Consider the following 18,104-nt stretch of genomic DNA (forward strand, 5'->3'; position numbering starts at 1 on the left):
CCAAAAACACGCTCTGCATTCCACATGTTCTCAAAAGCAATTCCTGCTGTTACTACACAAATACTGCCCCATCTATGCCACATTGAGAGTTTCTGTGCTAGAAATCTTCAGAATGGATTTAAACTTTATGGCACTCTCATTGGTACTTAACAAAAATACAGATTTTAAAAACAATTGAATGATTCTGCGGCAAGCTTACTCGAGGTTTCTGCAGTCGCAGGTTCTAAGCAGGTCGACTCTACACAACATTATACTTTAGTTTAGTGCAACTGAACAGTAAATCCAATCAAATATTTAAGGCAACAAGATGTTGTGGATGATATTACTTCTGGTGAATGGCAACATACTGTCCTGAAAACATCCTCACCATGTCTTGATCCATATTTGAGTGCTTTAAATGCATTTAGACTATTTTGGGGAGATGTTTTTACTGTCAGTGGGGGTCTGAACATGAAAGCAAAACGAAAGCTGGATTAAAACCTTCAAAGCGCTACAATTAACCTTTGTGTGTATGTGAGTGTGTTTTGAGGTGTGGAAGGAGCAAGTGATTAGGACAGTAATTACAGGCTTGCATGGGCGACACACACACACAAATTCTTCCCATTCCGCACAAGCATCTCCAATGCAGAACTACTCCAGTGCTCAATACACACACGTTTACAAGCACAAAATGTTTAACTTATAATCACAAATATCATATAAAACCAGATTTATGAAATATTCTTAAGAATATTCTTAACTCCTATTTTCTTCTTGCTTTCTAACCTAAGAAAAATGTTAAGAATATTTTGTATTCCCAAAATAAAGAAGAATATTCTTAAACAGAATTCCTTTGAATTTGAATTTCTGTAGAGAATGTATTCAAAAATCATTACAATTAACCTCTTAAAGTTAAAATATCTTACAACTTGTCTTAAATCCCCAAATGTATGACATTTAATGAACTTGTTAGGTTTCAAATATTAAGTTTTACAACAAAATACAAACACATTATTCTAATTCTAATACTAATACAACTAATATGTGCACAGCACAAGTACTATAAAGCCTTTAAGGTATTTTTCATTGAGCTGATCAAGCCTGTCATTTTTTTCACAAGAAAAAAAGGTCACACTTTATTTTAAGGTCCAATTCTCACTATTAACAAACTATTAACTATGATTTTGCCTCAATTAACTCCTGATTTGTTGCTTATTAACTGTTATTAAGGTAGTTGTTAAGTTTAGGTATTGGGTAGGATTAGGGATGTAGAATAAGGTCATGCAGAATATGTGCTTTATAAGTACTAATAAACAACCAATGTTATTAATAGGCATGCTAATAAGCAATTAGTTTATAGTGAGAATGGGTCCCTATACTAAAGTCTCACCAAAGAAAATAAGATATTGCTATAAGAAAATATATGAATTTTTTATTTATTTTTTCAGGAATTGCAAGGATTGCAATTCCTGAAAAGTCTTACAAACTTCTCAGAATTTATCTTAAGAAATACATTTTTTAACAAGATTTTCATAAATCCGGACCCAGATCCTTGGTGCCTGTTACTGCGTGTACAAATTCCCAGCATAGAGAGTGCTCTGTGTGTGTAGGTGTGTGTGTGTGTGTGTGTGTGTGTGTGTAATTAAAAAAAGTCATGATAATTAGCTTTATACTTTATGCTGAATATTAAAGACACACAGTATGTTAACAGTATTATATATAGTACTGTATATTTTACAGTGCATTGACTTTGTTGCTAAAGTTTGGACAAATTTGTCCCCAATAAGTTGGCTAAATATGACAAAACCTCCATTTGGAAACTTTCCGAAATTTCAGTGTTAGGGTTTGGGTTAGTCTTTAGCCATTCTTATTAGCTTCATCTAAAAACAATAGAAGCCAATGATATGTCCTCATTTAGAAAGCTAGACAAGCATATGTGTGTGTGTGTGTGTGTGTGTAGTCCTATGTACCTGCGATCTAATGTGTAAAACAGACTCCCTATTTTCAGAAGGACAGAAAGAAAAAGAGAGCCAGAGAAAAGGGAAACTCCCGGATATTTTCAGGAAGTTTTCCAGCAGTCTCTGCCAACACAGACACCATCCAAGAGAAACGCCAGGACAAACGCAGCCTTTCTGCTGCTTTTTCTGCTTTGGCAAACATCCAGACATCTTGAAATGAGTAAAAGGGCTTAAAGAAGTGAGGAAAGAGGGTAATGTGTTCCAGAGCTTAGAGATGGAGTCAGACAAACAGAGCGTGGGAGTGTTCATGAGGAGCTCATACCTGTAGCTGAGCTGTAGGACACAGCGATATCTCCACACAAATCCGCTGGAGGATAGTGGCCGTTCAGAAATGCTGAGAACCTCACCACTAACTCGCAGCCACTGCCTGTCAAACAAACAACAAGAAACGTGTAATTTGATATGAAGGCATGCCAATAGGTGTGTTCTGCAAGATAAATATTACATATTATATTAACATGGCAAGTTGCTACAAACCATTACAAAAACTGTAAACAGCCGACTGTTAATGAACTAAGGGACAGTTTTACGAAACAGCTTGCACCGACGCAAACCGTCTTTTGGCGTTAAAATAGTTCTGTCGGGTTTTACTAAAGACGTGCAGTGATGAATTAGCGCTGAAAAGGCGTGGATAGTTATTTTTGCACCTGACCTTATTGAATATGCATTTGTTGGAGCTTCCCTTTCAGACGCAAAATTTATGGGAGGAGAGTATTCAAATGAATCACGCAACGAGACTTACTAACGTTTGTGCTCGTCAAATTACTGGTATTTGCGCCATATTTAACACCCCAAAAAAGCATGTCTTAACTATTTTGCGCTTGAAATGGTTGCAATTATTGTTGGTAGGAGGAGGCACCACAGAGAACAGAGAGTGTGTGGTTGTAACGTGTAGCTGCTATTAACTGAAGCGCACGACGAAGGAGCAGAATCAACAGAGTTTTTAATCATAAATTCAGGAGAAAACCAACATCAGCAACACAAATCAAATCATAACGGAAATCGGACAAAGACTGAGGGAGAACTGAGGACTTATAAACCTGAACCAAACAAAGGGAAGTAATGAGATAATTAATAAACACAGATGGAACGGAATGATCTAATCAGGGAACAGGAAACATGACCAAAAAAGGAAAAAACAGGAACTAAAACACGTGACAGATCGGGGGGTGGGCGCCCTGGAGGCTGGTGCAGGACAGGGACACAGAGGAGGCCATGTGTCCCCTCCTCACAAAGGATAAAGAGACTCGGGGGGGCCATGGCAGATCAGGAGACTCGGGTGGCCATGGCAGAGCTTCTGAGGCCTTTGCCGGCTCAGCCACCACGGCCACGGGCATATGGCCCCCCCCAAAAAAAAGTATTGGGGAAAATTAGGAATACTGTGGGGTGCTCTAGAGGAGCGGGCACTTGACACTTGAGGGTGCTTCGGAGGAGTGGGCTCTGGAGGGCACTTTCGAGGAGCGGAGCTGACGGCCACAGGAGACGAAGGAGGCTTAGGAGACGATGGGAGCAGGACGGGACCAGCGGAGGCGAAGGAGACAAAGGAGAACATCCTGAAGCGGACTCTGTGGAGAGGACAGGAGCCGAGAACTCCGGGGGTAGCGCCATATCCATGGGCTCGGAATTACATGCTGGAGCCGACACTAGAGGGCTTGAGTGAGCCGCGAACGGCAGGCTTGACTTCCCCACGGACGACAGGCTTGATTGAGTCCGCGAACGGCGGAATTGACTTCCCCACGGACAGCGGGCTTGAGTGAGCCGCGAACGGCAGGCTTGACTTCCCCACGGACGACAGGCTTGATTGAGTCCGCGAACGGCGGAATTGACTTCCCCACGGACAGCGGGCTTGAGTGAGCTGCGAACGGCAGGCTTGACTTCCCCACGGACGACAGGCTTGATTGAGTCCGCGAACGGCAGGCTTGACTTCCCCACGGACGACAGGCTTGATTGAGTCCGCGAACGGCAGGCTTGACTTCCCCACGGACGACAGGCTTGAGTGAGTCCGCGAACGGCAGGCTTGACTTCCCCACGGACAGCGGGCTTGAGTGAGCTGAGAACGGCAGGCTTGACTTCCCCGTGGACAACAGGCTTGATTGAGTCCGCGAACGGCGGGCTTGACTTCCCCACGGACAGCGGGCTTGAGTGAGCTGAGAACGGCAGGCTTGACTTCCCCGTGGACGACAGGCTTGATTGAGTCCGCGAACGGCGGGCTTGACTTCCCCACGGACAGCGGGCTTGAGTGAGCTGAGAACGGCAGGCTTGACTTCCCCGTGGACGACAGGCTTGATTGAGTCCGCGAACGGTGGGCTTGACTTCCCCACGGACAGCGGGCTTGAGTGAGCTGAGAACGGCAGGCTTGACTTCCCCGTGGACGACAGGCTTGATTGAGTCCGCGAACGGCGGGCTTGACTTCCCCACGGACAGCGGGCTTGAGTGAGCTGAGAACGGCGGGCTTGACTTCCCCACGGACAGCGGACTTGAGTGGAGAATGGCGTACGGACTGGACGGCGGGCTGGATCTGGGCTGGACGCTCTCCAGACACCGGAGGATCCCTTCCCTCCAGCTTAGTCCAGTGGTGTCTGGGAGGTCCATGGGGCAATGGTAATTGGCCCCGATCCAGAACAGGGAGTTGATAGTGGCGTCATCCAATGCAAAATTCCCATGCGTACTCCACGAATGGGAGATCCAGGCGGGCTAGGGCAGCGAATTGTGTGGCAATTTCCATGCTTTCCATTTGGTCTGATCTTCTGTAACGTGTAGCTGCTATTAACTGATGCGCATGACGAAGGAGCAGAATCAACAGGGTTTTTAATCATAAATTTAGGAGAAAACCAACATCAGCAACACAAATCAAATCATAACGGAGATCGGACAAAGACTGAGGGAGAACTGAAGACTTATAAACCTGGACCAAACAAAGGGAACTAATGAGATAATTAATAAACACAGATGGAACGGAATGATCTAATCAGGGAACAGGAAACATGACCAAAAAAGGAAAAAACAAAACACGTGACAGTGGTAGAAGGGAGAGGATTTTTTTCCACAAGTATTAATTTATTTTGAATGCCAGAAGAACACATTATCCGAACATATCGTTTACCAGACCATGTTACATTTAATTTGCTAAAAAAAAATGAAAACAAAAAATAGAAATATTGTAATATTCAGTGTAAAATAAAAAAAGATTAATAAAAATTACTATTTATTTTGTATTTTATAGTACTTAAATTATGTGTATTTTAATTCCTTACTTTCAAAACCTTTAAAACGTTTACATTAGTGGAAAACCACAGGGAAACCTTAAAGCTTTCTTTCGTTCATAACAGCTGGTTTATAAGTGCCTCTCATTATAAGTTGAAGTGGAAGATGGTTGGCGCATGTTGCGTTTCCAAATTCATGTTATAACGACCCAAACTCAGAGCAGATGTAGAGATGGAGCTTGTGTGGACCAGCAATTTACTGTGAACCGAGCCGCTCTGAGACACTGAAAACACCGGATCAAGAGCAGTTCATGTGTAAATAAACAGTTCCACACTTCACTCTGAAATGTGATTTTGCCTTTGTGATTTGATAATCGCACTAATCCATATTGATTTTATTTCGATAAATCATGCAGCCTTACCAAAAATCCACTCAAGACTGTGCATTAGACTGATTTTACCACAGTTAACAAGGCCCCTTAATGCAGCGCTTATGGTTTTATCATCTTTTCAATTGGTTTGTGTTGTATCTCTGTCTTTAGTAACGTGATCTGTTTCAAGTTTAGTGTTTTGTGTGTCCACAGTGAGCAGCATTCACACAGGCGAGTGACCCGCGTTAATGCTTGATTGCCGAGCACTTAGATTAAGTGTCTAGCCGCCAATACACACACACACACCATGTCTGACTGTCACTCATACACTCTTGTGTCTGTGCTCCTATCAGCTCATCGGGCAACAGCACTTTTTATGTGCTTTAAAAGCTCTCTCTCTGGGAGGGCAGGCTTTTAACCTTTCCATCTCACTGCCGTTGGCAAACAGTAGACCATCAGGCTCTCTTGTCCTGTGCACGACACACGAGCTCAGCCGCCATGCTGTTGGCTTCAGTTTGAGCTGGCAGAAAGCATGACACCCCTTTTTTTTAAACACTCTAAAATCTAGGTGGTTAAATTAAGGCCATTTGTGCTGACCTCTCTTGACCTGCACTGACAGTAGCCCACCCCTGGAATTCATGACATGCATTAGAAAAACAGCATGCAGAACACACACAGCACAAAAGCACTTAGATAAGAATTCCTTTGACAAAAGCAGTTAGATGCACTGTGAGTGTCTGTTGTGAGGGTTATAGGGGTTTTCTAAGGGTCTTTGACCTTTAGGTCACATATGAGTTCTGACCTTTTAGCACTTACACTCACTTTTGATCTGGTAAGCTGAGGTCATGGTCATAATTGAGTGTTAGGTTTATGTTTTTATGCATTATCACAACATAAACTAACCAAAGAGGTGTATATGTGAATCGGTTTGAGACCTTCTGAATAGTTCTGCTTAAATACATAAGAAAGCCGATTCAAAAACAGAATTTTTGAAACAAAACACAGTGTAATGGCTGGATTAAGGTATCAGCAATGCTAACTGCTCACACTAACCACCTGAAACTTCACAACTTGGATGTAGGGGTGTGCAATATTGACAAAAAAGAATATCTCAATATTTTCTTGGATTTTATCGATAACGATAATTAGACGATATTTTGTGTGTTATTGTGCTGGTATCTTGGACTACCTTGGACAGCTGACCCCAAAGGTTTTTGATATTCTTCATATTCTGTGTGGTGGTCAGTTCACACTGATAGAAATTAATCTTTTCCTATAAGTTTAAATAGATTTTTACTTTTATAAAGCCATTTTTCTAAAGGTGTGCATTATATTTTGAGTCAAATTCTTACATTTAATCAGTGAATTAGAATAATAAGACTGAAGTGGAATATTAAGACTGAATAATAGAATAAGACTGAAGCATCTGAAGTGGCATTTAGATGTATTTACACACTACTGTTTAGTGCAAAACATGAATGAATTTAACCTGCAATTGCAAATGCATAAATAACGTTATTTTATCGTGCAAATGTGATGCTGACGCATCCAGCGAGTGAAATGCCCGCCCGCGCTCAGCTGTGAACTCTAGTTGCAATGGCAATTAATTCTGCTACCATCCGTTTTAATGGGAGGTAGCAAAATCTGACAGTGTAGCACAAATCGTCAGAACACCGGCGTTAGAGTTTATCCAACGACAGTGTAAGATGGATTCAACAGATCTTACGCAACTGCGGCGCTTCTGTGATCGGAGAAAACACAATAAAACTATAGGCTTACATAAAAAGGAATATATATGCCTATACACTAAATATATTTCACGTAAATCATTGACAGATTAACAAAACGAAAGAAAAAAAAATGCTGAGTTAGGCCTACGGTTCATTGTGACGCATTCCAACGTTCTCGGAAAGGAAAACGAGACGGCAGAAAGTAATTTTCTTTATTTTGCAAAAGCTTTACAGTTTTAATTGTTTTGCAATAGCTTGACAGTTTTGAATGATGTCTTGTATTTGATTTTAAAATTTACAGAAAGATGAGACTTATAATAATAAAAAAAAACACATTGCAATTATTGGGTGGTTTGCGTGCAATGAATGGACTTGAAAACGTTAAATATTATTTCCAAGCATTTATACTGTAATTAAAACAGCTTGTGGATAGTCACGTAACGGTATTTACGTCAAAAAAAATTAACAAGTTATGCGAGTTGGAGCCCATATCATTTTGGGGGGCGTACAAATTTTTTGCATATGAGCCTGAGGCTGACTTGCTACGCCACTGGACTGAAGATATTTTAGCGGTAATGAGACCAAAAATATTTAAGACTCATCGAATCTGAATTTAAGATATTTTAAGACTTTTTAAGGCCTTTTATAAGGAAAACGTTATTTAAGACATTTTAAGGACCCGTGGACACCCTGTATTGCAAGTTTACTTTAGGTACACTTTAAATATCTTGCATTTAAAGACCAATATTATTCAAAGATCATACAATCCTCACTAATTGTAACATTAAAACACATTTTAGGCTTAATATTGAGAAATGTGCATTGTGCACAAGTAGCATTCCAAATAAAAGTTTAATTATCATTTTTGTATATATCGCTATGTTTTGTGATATGTCAGTAAATATACAATAAATAAAGCATATCAAATGTTAATAGATTTGAACTAGTCTGAAATAAATGTATTTTAAATACAGTATATTACTGTTTCACTAGGATTTGTCAAATTATGATCGCAAATACCATTAACTGAACGAAACTGAAGTAATGAACTGCAAAACTAATTATTATTAACAATAATAATAATCCCTTCTATGCATTCTCTCTCTAAGCAGTAACTGAGTGCATATATGATGACATATACCATTAGAATGCAAGTTATTGGTTACTACTTGCTAGCTAGCTACACCTACTTCTCACATGTGGCCATTTTGACTCATGTGCTATCCACAGGCTTTACCCACAATACATTTCTCAATGTATTATCAATGTATCTCAGTTGCGCCCTTTTGGCACCAACTGGATTAGTAATTTCAGAGTTAAGTCTTTTGGTTTCTAATGAATAACTCCAAAATGATTAAGAATTCACTTGTGTCCTTTTGGCAGTAGAAAGAGCTCATCAAGGGTTTCATTTGATATATATATATATAAATATCTCAATTTCACCCAAAATGTCACTTACGCCCTTCTGGTTCTCACCCCTCTGTAGTTAATTAATATTATTCCCTACTTAAATGTATAATTAAAGTGCTACAGGGACACCTTAAAATAAAGTGTAACCCAGTAATTTTTCAAAACTCTAATTTACAATTAAGACATTTTTCACTTTATCACAAAAAGCCAGATTAAGGCATGTGCAAAGAATGATGTTTTGGAAAAAGTACTGTAAAAAAAAAGGATCCAAAAGAGTGAGGAATGTGACACATGGTCTTCATCCATCCACTTCTCAGGTCTCAACTTCACCTGAACTGTCCATCACAGCTGATGAGGTTAGCGATCTGTCAGTCACAGCTGATCTAAGCCTCTCTTACTGAAGAGGACACATGGAGTTTCCAAACTGAGCACACACTCAAAAGACACAAGAGAGATACAGTCATGTGCTGATGATCTGAGAAACAAACACTGCTAATTAAGCCAATGCTTGCCAGTCACATTGAACAATTCTGCAGTTATTTATTTATTCTATCCCATTCTCTTTATCCAATATCCCATTCCCATTCTCTTCTATTTTAAAACAAATAATATGTAACATTGCTAATAGGCCTACATCTTCATCAAATTTACAGCATACAGCATTTTATGGCATCACATGCTTGCTCTCGACACAAAGATTTTAGCTTGCTCTCAAAAAATTTAATTACAACACTTTTGGCCAAATTCTAATGCATTTATCCTTCATGGATAGGCAATCTCAGAATGCATTGTGATGAGCCAAGAGGACAGATGTTAGACGAGGTGAGAAAAATGTTGATTATAATACTGAAAAGTATTGATAAAAACAGTTATTTCCCCCATTATTAGTGAGTGAAATGCATTTTTATATTTAGAGCATTCTGTGGATGCACTAGGTTTTGGAATAAAGCTAGCAGTAATTTGTGAAGAAAACAACAAATCTCACAAAAAGCACATACTTTACGGTTAAACCTTCTTTAAATATTGACTGTGGGTTTGGAAACAGTTCAGAACTTAAGCTGAACGAGTTGGCTCATCTGGGACTGACAAAGAGCTGCCCATCACAACAAAAGCACATGGATATAAATGCAAAGAGACGGGGAGTGTAGGAAACATTCTCTGCTTCAGCAACCCTTGTGGTCTGTTAAAACCCCTAAAAACACTTCCTTCAGGATACTTCCATCAACAACTTACAAATGCAAACAAAGGAGTGCCTACTTTCTTTCATGAGCTCCATAAAGAATTTGACAATTGGTATTGAAATAGTATCACAAAACCATACTATACTGAGATTTTTCACCCAACCCCTAAAGGCCAATTCACACCAAAAATGTATTTTCACAGTGATGAGAAAACTGAAAACAATGCTATCCACATAGACCTCCTCACACTGGGTGGGAAAATATGCCCTAGGATACCATTTTTTTAAGATACATATCTTTGTCTTAATATCATCTCAACTCATCAAGTGATGCCAGATGGGTTAAGTTTGCATTAAAGCACTGACTGAATAAAGTTTTACTTTCACTCGTGTCAGAAACTAAAGGCAGCTGCCTTTCTACCCAGTAAGTGAATGACTGAACAGACAGCATTTTTGTACAAAGATACCTCTATAGAAAACTTGATTCAGACAGGCTTCCAAGGCACCATAACATCATGTCTGATTTTAGAACCAATTCAAGTAAATTTTAAATAAAATCAACAAATACTGCTAGTTTCACAGTTATTAATTTACATAGTGCTCCATTAAAAGGCATTATGGTTCTTTCCAACTAATGGGCAAACAGCATATAAAACCATGGGATATTAGCCTATCTATGCTTCCTTAAAAAAAAATAAGATTAAAGGTATCTAATCTTACAGACATGCTGAATAATCTAAAAGAGGCTCCTCTTAAACATCCTAAAAATGTCTAAAGGTTAATTCAGTAGTACACATTCATAATCATCAGTGAATGGTTATCATGCCAGGAATATGTTCAAAAAACAATTACAGGTTAAAGTTTCTAATTCTAAGTAGATTAAAATGGTTTATGTTTGCATGTTATTGCTGTTCTTATCCCAGTGAGCTTCAATGACAGAGGCAGGCTCAATATTTTTTTGATTTTGTTTTACCCCAATTGGAAACAGTTATTTTATTTAATGTTAAAATGCAAATGGCATTCTTATGCAACCAGGGGGCGTGGTTGGATCCACATCTAGGGGGTGGAGATTGGTAGGTTTAGGGGTGGAGATGGGTGGGTTTAGGGATCAGGGGGTGGAGATGGGTAGGTTTAGGGGTGGAGATGGGTGGGTTTAGGGATCAGGGGGTGGAGATGGGTAGGTTTAGGGGTGGAGATGGGTGGGTTTAGGGATCAGGGGGTGGAGATGGATAGGTTTAGGGGTGGAGATGGGTGGGTTTAGGGATCAGGGGGTGGAGATGGGTAGGTTTAGGGGTGGAGATGGGTGGGTTTAAGGATCAGGGGGTGGAGATGGGTAGGTTTAGGGGTGGAGATGGGTGGGTTTAGGGATCAGGGGGTGGAGATGGGTAGGTTTAGGGGGGGAGATGGGTGGGTTTAGGGATCAGGGGGTGGAGATGGATAGGTTTAGGGGTGGAGATGGGTGGGTTTAGGGATCAGGGGGTGGAGATGGGTAGGTTTAGGGGTGGAGATGGGTGGGTTTAAGGATCAGGGGGTGGAGATGGGTAGGTTTAGGGGTGGAGATGGGTGGGTTTAGGGATCAGGGGGTGGAGATGGGTGGGTTTAGGGATCAGGGGGTGGAGATGGGTGGGTTTAAGGATCAGGGGGTGGAGATGGGTAGGTTTAGGGGTGGAGATGGGTGGGTTTAAGGATCAGGGGGTGGAGATGGGTGGGTTTAGGGATCAGGGGGTGGAGATGGGTAGGTTTAGGGGTGGAGATGGGTGGGTTTAGGGATCAGGGGGTGGAGATGGGTAGGTTTAGGTAAATGTAAGGTGGGAGGAGTTGGACCTGGATCCAACCACGCCCCCTGGATCTTGTGGGCTGCAGCGAGATGCTCCTCCAAAACTGTGTGTTCAAAATTCATCAATCCTATTGGTTCTTCAGTGCACATGAGCCATAAGAACTGCACGCCGGGTTGCCAGTTGGCGGAAAACACAGCGCATTGCATTTAATTCATCGCCATGTGCGCTCATTCCTGTTGGTGTCGTTAATCTGGCAACCTGCTTGTGCTCAAATCTGAGGAGGAGGAAGGGCAGGTGAAAAAATCCCTCTCCAATAATTTGAATTTGGACTGCAATACCTAGTTCAATCCTACATACAGCACCTTTTAGTGTGCTTTAAAAAACACACTATTTTCCACACACTGTACATTATTGTTGCTCCTCTCTGCCCCGCCTTTCTGAAACACGTCAATTTTTACAAAGCCCATCGTTCTGAAAAGCGTGGTGTGCTCTGATTGGCCAGCTATCCAGTGTGTTGTGATTGGCCGAATACCTCAAGCGTGTGACTGAAATATTACCCCCCCTTACCGTATTTTGAAACACACAGCATCTCCACGACATGGCAGCGGCGGCAACAATACTACAGCGAGAATAAGTTACGCCTTCTTTCTTTGCGTAAACATTTGGGCGTTGTTGCAAATCTTCCAACAAAGTGACGTAGATATGTGGGAGTGTGTTTAAATGGGGGTTTTAGTAAGGTGTGGACGAGTCTTAACTTTTATAAAGAATATCTCTTTGGGTTTGAGACTTTAGTCTTTGCAACTTTACGGATCTTATATACGCACGAACAGCTTGTAGCATTACAAAGACAAAGGACTACTTGAAATCGCATTCTTATAAAGAAATCGCACCATTAACAGCTTTGGCTAGCCCCTTAATTTCAGTGAATACAAACCGATGCTTGATGCTACAGCATACATCACATTCTAGAGACAACAGAAGCTTGTGTTGACTATTTACCCACAGTATTTGTATCTTCTCTCACATAATACACAATTAACAAGTATGGAATCCAGTAAAAATACTGTATATATTTTATATATCCAGTATATATTTTTTTGCTGTGGCACTGCATCAGTCCTAAATATCAGTATCAGTACACTGCCTTCGGAAAAAAAGAATGCAGTCTGAAGATACTACATTTTAGCCATTGGCTAGAAAGTAGAGGACAGTGTTTGGCCCAGCGCTCAGACAACACCATCTTTGCCATCATCTTTAGTATGGTGGCAGAATTAGAGTTTTATTAATTTATTTTTTTCCTCATTAGGAAGAAGTGAAATCCTTTTGGCAGTTCCAAGACAACATCATATCAAAGTCACAGCAATACATTTTACAAGCCCTGATCATTTCATGCCCAAAACACATGCCACTGATTTTCTTTAGATGTGGTTTAGTGGTTAAAGATGTGGGCCGGTAATTTAGAGTTTTACAAATTACTGACTCAATCAGCTTGACTCTCTGAGACTATAACAAAATGTAAAGGTACACTTCCCTTAAGTTTCAGATAAAGAGTATGGCCTATTTTAGACACAATGTGTTCTGATAGCTTCCTTTGTTTGTCAAAGTATGACTTGAGTGTGTGTGTAATGTAAGTTAAATGGGTCAAACCATAGCAAAAGCAGTGAGCAGAGAATGAGTGAAACAAGTGATTCTCCTCTACTGTGTCTCAGAGGGTGTGTGTGTGTGTGTGAGACATGTGAGTATACATTACACATTGCCAAGCTCTAATGGCTTAGGCAGTTGTATTGCTGGACTGGATGACATGGATGTTTGGTGAAACATGAGACAGAGGTCTTTCAGTAGAATGTCTAAGTAAAGAGCTTGTCAGGATTTGGCATCTCTTTAACATTAAAGTGATGTAACACTGGCTTCTGGTTGGCCAACATCAAGTTGAATTTCTCAGACATATTCTTTGGGCCACACACTAGAAAATCATATTTCGGCTCTGCAGTGACAGTGATCATGGACCCACCCTGGAAATGGCCTTAGGTAGATGATGTGTAAAATCTCACACTGCAGGGTGATATTTGTTTGGTAAATGTTCATTAAGTCAAGAGCAGCTTTTATGAGCAGAAATTATTTGGCACAGCTCTCAGATTAACAAATCACTCTGGTTTTCGCCATCTTAACAAGAATATTTTCACAATTTGATCACAACCTGATCTACCCAACTCTGATTCATTGGAAAAACGTGAATGTGGCGACATTTCTTCAAAATGTCACTACATTGCTTCTTGTAAATTTTGCAAAACTTTCAAAGTTAAACGTCCGGTGAGTGGCGCTGAAAGTGCATTCAGATTTATCTGAAACAGATAAATATCTGGTTTGTTTGCTATCAACATTGAGTGATACAGAGCTCATTAAAATATTCATTCACTTTACACAGAAACAATCCTTTTTGATGCAATATGTTTTCCGAGTTCTCTGGAGTGAAGAACAACCATGTAACTCAGTTATGTTCTGAAAAGTATATTCAAGACAAACTTGATGGTACAGGCAGGAATATATATAAAAAAATTTACAATTTTAAGCATTAAAATCCCTAATATTAAAAATCACTAGAAACGTGGGTAGATTACAGTTTAAGCATGTTTGGGACAAAAATATGCCAAAAAAGGAAAGACGGCCATACCCATGGAGTCCAACACAAACTGGTCCTGTGTGACTGCTAGAGGAGGCTGAACACACACCGTCATCTTTGGGCTCAGCACCGCAGAACGACTCTTTATTTTAACCTGAGAATAAAGCACACATTCAGGACATACTGTATCAGCTCAGCATTAAAAAGCACTACAGGCTTCTATTACACAAGAAAACTTAATATACTTAATAGACATCAGCGTTAAATGAGCTGCACTCACCTTGACTGTGACAGAGGGGACAGGCATGCCATTCATCTCAGGTATGACAGCGCACTGTGAGAGAGATCATCACAACGTAATCACACACTGTGTGCTCATGAGACGGGCAAAGTGAGACAAAACAGAATCCACAAGTACACAAAAATGTAAAAATAACTGATAAAGCATATTTTAGAGTTAGGGTTTGAGTTAATCTGTAGTCAGTCATTAAAGTGAATTTTATATATAAGAATTTTGTATTTTATATGTAAGTGATATGGCCTCATTTAATTAGCTAAAAGTGTGTGTGTGTTAACTTAACTATAGTATAAGTACATAACAAACTGTAATTATCTTCAAAACTAAGCTAAATATGATTAGGGAAAAATTAGGGACATTCAAGGAAGTTTTCTTTTAGCCGTAGCTTCATAAAAATTCATTAACAGAAGTCTACAGTCTCTGCTAGATAAACCTGTGTGAATGTGTGTAAAATGATTCAGAAATACTAATAATTAATGTAATGTAAAAAATAATGTAAGTTTTAATTTAGAGATGAGGTAGGGCTTGTTGTTGCCTGCAGTCATTATTAATACAAAAACAACAGAATTATATTATATGTTCTCACGTTGATGAAATAAACGTGTGTTAATATTTTTACCGAGACTTCGTCCAGGTTAGATGAGACTATGGATGTCAGAGTAAGCTCTTCCTCAGTCTCTGCCCTAGGGAGAATGTCTGAAGAAAGATCACACACAAACACACAAATATTTTTGTGCTGTAGAACAAGACTTGATTTTATTAACGTATTTTCAGAAATAGAAGTCACATTTTTTTAAATCTGAAATGTGCTGCAACTTATATTGCAATGTGACTTGTATAATGGAATTAGCGTCAACCATGCAAAGCTCAGCATATGCATACACACAGCATATCATTTCTAGTATTAAAATTTGACATTACAACCTATTCGTTGTTAAAATCTTTCCCCCAGCCACTCAGACATAGTTACATTAGCAGTAAAGAATCAAGATACACTGATTAGAGAACATTACTGCATTTTGATCAAATATTACGTTAAATGGAAGGAGCTGTTTAAAAGCCCAAAGGCTTGCTTAATTTAAAAACAGATCAGGTACTGGTCTGCTATCCAATTTGGCATAAATCTGGGCTTTGCAAGAAGCTTTTAACTGTTAACATCTATTAACATACACAGTGTGCATTTGTTTTCTAAACTCTTTGGGTCATACCTTGGGTTTTGGTAGCCTCGCGAATAACCTTTTGCAGCGTTTTCATCTCTGTGTCGACCTCATCATAGTTGACCTCTCGGGCATCCACTTTAGGTGCAGTGAAGAAGGAGGGATCAGTGCCCATGTAAGAGCACTGGAGATGCCCGTCAGAGCTCAGAGTCACCACCAACCCCTTCAGTTCCCTGAAAACACAGAACACATTTCAATCATGTCTGTCTTTTTTTTTTTTTTTTGCTTAGACTACAGCATCTTTATGATTGAACAGGGTTAGTTAACTGTTATTTTCAGTAAGATTTTATCATAATGCTTTGATAAAAATAGACTGAAGGCCATTTATTGTACTTGCATTTATTGTGCAAAAAAGTCCCATTATGACATCAATATATTGAATACTATAAAATAGTGTGGTGTGACTGATTACTTTCCACTTTTTCTACTGTTGCTTTGTTACTGTATTAGATTGTACTTCTCTACAGACGACAATGTAACTTTTTTTAATGCTTTTTAAAACATTTTAATACTGTTTGTCACTGTTTTGTTGTATTTCTCATATGGTAGTTGTGCCTGGAATTAATTTTTTAATTTTATTTTTTTTCTCAAAATCAAGATATTAGCTTAATATGGGGGCGAGAGTCAGAGTCGGACTTGTAACATGAAGGTTGTGGGTTCGAGTCTCAGGTCCGGCAGGGATTGTAGATGGGGGGAGTGAATGTCCAGCGCTCTCTCCACCCTCAATACCACGACTGAGGTGAGACCCTTGAGCAAGACACCAAACCCCCGACTGCTCCCCGGGCGCTGCACTGCTCCGGGTGTGTGTTCACGGTGTGTGTGTGTGTTCACTTCTCACTGCTGTGTGTGTGCACTTGGATGGGTTAAATGCAGAGCACAAATTCCAAGTATGGGACACCATACTTGGCCACACATCACGTCCTTTCCTTTTTTCCTTTAACTTATAGTACTGTATAAAGGAAATTGTATATTTTAGATGCTGATCACTAGTTTTTCCACTATTTAATTTATTTACCACAGTGATCTTGTGCTTTGGTAAATCACGACCTCATGCATGTCAGATGTTAATATGAATGTCAGAAACATGCAGTTTAAAACAGTTTTAACTACAATGTGTCACCTAGCAGCAACAAATTGTTTGACAAATTTGTTTTCAATTGCATTCTAGATTGTGTGAATCACTCCATAGTTACTCCAATTATGGGAGTAACCTCAGTTAAACTGTGCACATTCAGATATTGCAATTTGCACACAAACTTAAAGATTTGATCTATGAATGCAATATAAGAATAAAGCCCTGTCACCAACATTGTCACAGGTACGAAGATACATCATCAAGCTGAATGCTCACTAAAAACTGACAGTCATCACGTTTTCAAACCATTTCATGTTTCATTTTGACATGACACAAAGCAGTGATATCTAAGCGGGAGAGTTGCTTACTTACATTACAATTAGTCAATAACGCCAGCACGAAAACAAGAGGGGGGGATCTATCGCAAGAACCAATCACATCCAATCATAACCGATCATATCCAATTATAGCGCGATGGAGGCCTTGCCTCCTCTCACAGCACGCTAAGGGGTCTCGGCAACATCGGTCCTGGAGTGCCGATGTCCTGCAGAGTTTAGCTCTAACCTTGAAAAAAACCTCACCTGCCTGTAGCCCTAGTAATTCTGAAGACCTTGATTAGCTTGTTCAGGTGTGTTTGATTAGGATTGGAGCTAAAGTCTACAGGACAGCGGCACTCCAGGACCGACGTTGCCTACCACTTGCTGTAGAAAGTCAATGGACCCAAGGGAGGCAAGCCTCCACTGTAACTTTACCTGCGGGTGTTGCTATTGGACAGTGTTACTTTATAAAAACGGGTGACTTTTAGACTTTTAATATCATATTTGCGCTGTTTTATTTTTGTAATATCGATTATTTTCTCATTCGGTTTTGAGGAGAGGAGACACTGCCTCCCTTGCCTCCTCGGAAGAACCGCCCCTGAGATATATATATACAGTGCCCTCCATAAGTATTGGAACAGTAAAGACAAAATTGCTCTGTTGGCTGTGGAGTCAAGACATTTACAAATATGATTAAAAGATGAATATGAGACAAAACTACAGAATGTCACATTTTATTATTCGGTGATTCAACACACAGATGTTTTACCAGCTAAGTTGTTCAGCACTTTTAGGGTTTCATCCCTCTATCTGATGTGAGCATAAGTATTGGGACAGTTGCCTCACAGGTCTTTCTAAGTGATCAGCTGTGTCCTGTTGCATTAATTCTTCAGATATTAAAAGCAGGG

At 39.9% G+C, this 18,104-nt stretch overlaps 1 protein-coding gene across 1 annotated transcript in view; it reads right to left on the reverse strand.

Annotated features, from left to right (window-relative positions):
* LOC306878055 (protein PTHB1-like) overlaps nt 1-18,104 on the reverse strand; it is a gene marked incomplete at its 3' end in the record, with an annotated part of 85,089 nt that overhangs the window by 45,872 nt on the left and 21,113 nt on the right. Inside the window, exons 10-14 of the mRNA XM_079430151.1 lie at nt 15,796-15,977; nt 15,207-15,283; nt 14,570-14,623; nt 14,341-14,443; nt 2,260-2,364 (exon numbers count right to left, since the gene is read on the reverse strand). Of these exons, the coding sequence (XP_079286277.1) occupies nt 2,260-2,364; nt 14,341-14,443; nt 14,570-14,623; nt 15,207-15,283; nt 15,796-15,977 (521 nt within the window). The remainder of the gene's footprint in view (nt 1-2,259; nt 2,365-14,340; nt 14,444-14,569; nt 14,624-15,206; nt 15,284-15,795; nt 15,978-18,104) is intronic.

This window comes from Barbus barbus (genome assembly GCF_936440315.1).
Source record: "Barbus barbus genome assembly, chromosome: 12".
Classification (NCBI taxonomy): domain Eukaryota; kingdom Metazoa; phylum Chordata; class Actinopteri; order Cypriniformes; family Cyprinidae; genus Barbus; species Barbus barbus.